This window comes from Pseudozyma flocculosa (genome assembly GCF_000417875.1).
Source record: "Pseudozyma flocculosa PF-1 unplaced genomic scaffold scaffold00003, whole genome shotgun sequence".
NCBI classification, from domain to species: Eukaryota; Fungi; Basidiomycota; class Ustilaginomycetes; order Ustilaginales; family Ustilaginaceae; genus Pseudozyma; species Pseudozyma flocculosa.
Genome location: NW_006920871.1, coordinates 163921 through 166892, shown reverse-complemented (window position 1 = coordinate 166892; position 2972 = coordinate 163921). Strand labels below are relative to the sequence as shown.

Below are 2972 nucleotides of genomic sequence, written 5' to 3'. Positions count from 1 at the left end.
TTTTCCAATCGCCCTGTTTTCTCCAAGCTGGCCCGGCCTGTTGTCGTCCCGTCCGTTGCCCCTCTTCCACTTGTTGCCCGATGGTTGCGCCCCACTTCCCACAGCCCACCTGTCCCCTCCTCTCGAATGAATCACACGACTCTGGACCACATTCAAGTTGCTGCTTGCCATTGGTCGGGTGGGTAGAGTCAGAGGTAGATGTAGAGGGGGGCAGGGAGCGACGAAGAGACCAGGAGGGCTCTGGCTCGATCGAGGGGCAGCGAGGACGCGTGCTGCTGGGCCTGGCCCGACCCTGGGGCCCTCTCTCGTTTTTTCCCCTTTGCGCAGGCCGGCCAAGCGCGAGTCGCGGAGAGAGAGAGAGAGGGAGAGCAACACTTCCTGATTCCACTCCACCTCATGACGCCACCCAGCAAAAGCCTCTTGACCGCCAACCACCACCTTCGTCCATCGCCGCCGTCTCAGCGCATCCGTCACCGGCCACCGGCCATCCTCTCTCTCCATCTTCCCGGTACACCCTCGCGGCTAGCCTGCCCGCCCCTCGCCGTCGAATTCGATCCGCCCTGCATGCTCACTTGAGGCATCCACCTCGCGGTCCACCGCTGCAGCGGTTCCCACCCGTTGCACCTCATCGTCTGCTTCCCCTGCTTCGCCCCGCCATTCCCCGCTCTACCCGACTAGCAGCAGCATAGCGCGCACCTGCAGCCGCTCCGCCTTCGACCACGATGAGCATCCGCAGCCCTCCCACCGTCATATCGCTCCTCTCATCCCCCTCGCCACCTTACGGACGCCCCTCTGACGCAGAGCCGTCCGCCAACGCCAGCGCCACCACGTCCAGCTCAACAACGAACACCGCCCCACGGCGCCCCGTCAACTTCCTCGCCGCTCCACCGCAACCACCTCCGCCGCGTTCTGCTCTCAAACGGCCCAGATCTCCCACCATCCCGACATCGGCGCCCAGCAAGCTCCAGAAGAGCAAGGACGACTCGGCCGCGCCACGCTTCCAACCCAGACTCAGCACCAACTCCTGGCAGCGATCGCGCTCCCACCAGGTCGTCGGTCTCTCGGACGACCCGCCACAGCGGCGCACCATCCTCGGCCTCTTTCCACGAGAGCTTGTCTTTGTCATCCTCGCCCACCTCTCCTTTGGCGACATCCGCTCCCTGCTCAAGGCCGACAGGAGGCTGCGACCGTTTGTCCACCTGCGCTCCTTTGCCGTCTTCCGCAAGCAGCTCGCCCACTTCCAGTACCACGAGCGCAGGTTCAACGAGCTCGTCAAACGCAAGGGCGATGCCGTCTACCAGTCCCAGTCGCAAGCCGACTCCGGCGCCGATCCTTTCGGCGAGCCCATGCCCTCGATCGAAGGCGCGTCGATCGCTGGCAGCAGCAGCGGCAGCAGCGGTGGACCCGAGCAGGCGGGTAAGGAGGTCGAGTCCGCCTTCCTTGAAGCCTACATCGAGGCGCTCCAGGCCTTGGGCAAGGAACGGCCACCATGGTCACCGTCGGAACTCGTCGCCATCGTCGGGAGGTCTTTCCCCGGCCCGAGGTTGGGGGCCCGACTGCAGCAGTTCGTGACGGACCTCCTGCTGGGCGAGGTGCAGGCGTCGCAGGCGTTTGAGGTGGTCGACGGCCCGACGGCAGTCGAGCTGCTGTGCCTCATACGACTCTTCTGCGGCCTCCTCCGCATCTCGCGCGGCTTCGCAAAGGAAGGCACCACCCAGTCGGAAGCGTCGCAGACGGCCCACTACATCGACGCCGACTGCCGCGACGCCGTCCGCGGCTTCTTTCAACCGCGGCATCGACGCCTGAGCGGTGGCGGTGCGTTCCAGCTGACCGACGAGCAGAGCCGCTTCGTCAATCGCGACGTCCGCGTCGGCGACCTGATCAAGGTCCAGGCCTTCGCCGGCACGGGCAAGACCCGCTCGTTGGTGGCCTACGCCACCGCCCGGCCCCACCAGCGCTTCCTCTACATCGCCTTCAACACCCACGCCGCCGCCGACGCGCGCTACCGCTTCCCCTCCAACGTCGACTGCCGCACCATGCACTCGGTCTGCCTCGCCCAGTTCCAGCCCGCGCAGAACCAGAAGCTCGCCTCGATCAAGCCAAAGGACGTCGTTTCGCTTTTTGAGCAGGAGCTGCCGCGTGGCCAGAAGACGGTCCGTCCGAGCAGCATGCTCGACTCGTCGACCCAGCAGCAGGATCCCAAGCTCACCGACACCGCCGTCGCATCGTACGTGCTGCGCACCCTGAACCAGTTCATGTACTCCGACGACCGCACCTTCGACGTCGCCAAGCACGTGCCCAAGCAGATGCAGCGCGAGACGGACCTGCCTCCCGGCCGCGTGCTGCGCCTGGCCGAGCGGCTGTGGGAGGCGGTGCGCAAGGGCAAGACCGAGCAGGGCCGGCCTGTCCACTGCCCGCACGACGCCTACGTCAAGATGCTCCAGCTCACGCCGCCGAGCCCGCCGAGCGCCTTCTTCGCAAAGTACGACGTCCTCCTCTTGGACGAGGCGCAGGACCTGTCGGCGGCCCAGGTCAGCATCCTGCTGCGCGCGCGGCGGACCTGCGGCATCCTCGTCGTCGGCGACGCCCACCAGAAGATCTACGGCTTCCGCGGCGGCACGGCGAGGGCGTTCAACGACCAACTCTATGCGCCCACCGCCACCTTCCAGCTGACTCAGAGTTTCCGCTTCGGCGACTCGGTGGCCAAGGTGGCGAGCAAGATCCTCGGCCTCAAGGCGCCCGCGCCGTGGCAGGCGCGCCCCGACCGCCCTTGGCTGTCCGGCGTCAAGGGCGACGGCGACCGGGTCTACGTGCTGCGTGCCGCACATTCGCCCGATGCCGGGTCGGGTCCGACGGGCACGATGGCCGCGGCGGTCGCTGCCGCCACCACACAGCCTCTCCATGGGTCAAGCAGCGGCGGCGGCGGCAGCAGCAGCAGGCAGGGGATGTCGGGCCAGGCGCAAGCGACCAGG

At 67.0% G+C, this 2972-nt stretch overlaps 1 protein-coding gene across 1 annotated transcript in view; it reads left to right on the top strand.

Annotated features, from left to right (window-relative positions):
* Positions 1 to 722: 722 nt before the first annotated feature.
* The window catches only part of PFL1_01180 (uncharacterized protein), a gene marked incomplete at both ends in the record, with an annotated part of 3682 nt that continues 1432 nt past the window's right edge, over positions 723 to 2972 (top strand). Inside the window, one exon of the mRNA XM_007878683.1 lies at positions 723 to 2847. Coding sequence (XP_007876874.1) covers positions 723 to 2847 — 2125 coding nt within the window. The remainder of the gene's footprint in view (positions 2848 to 2972) is intronic.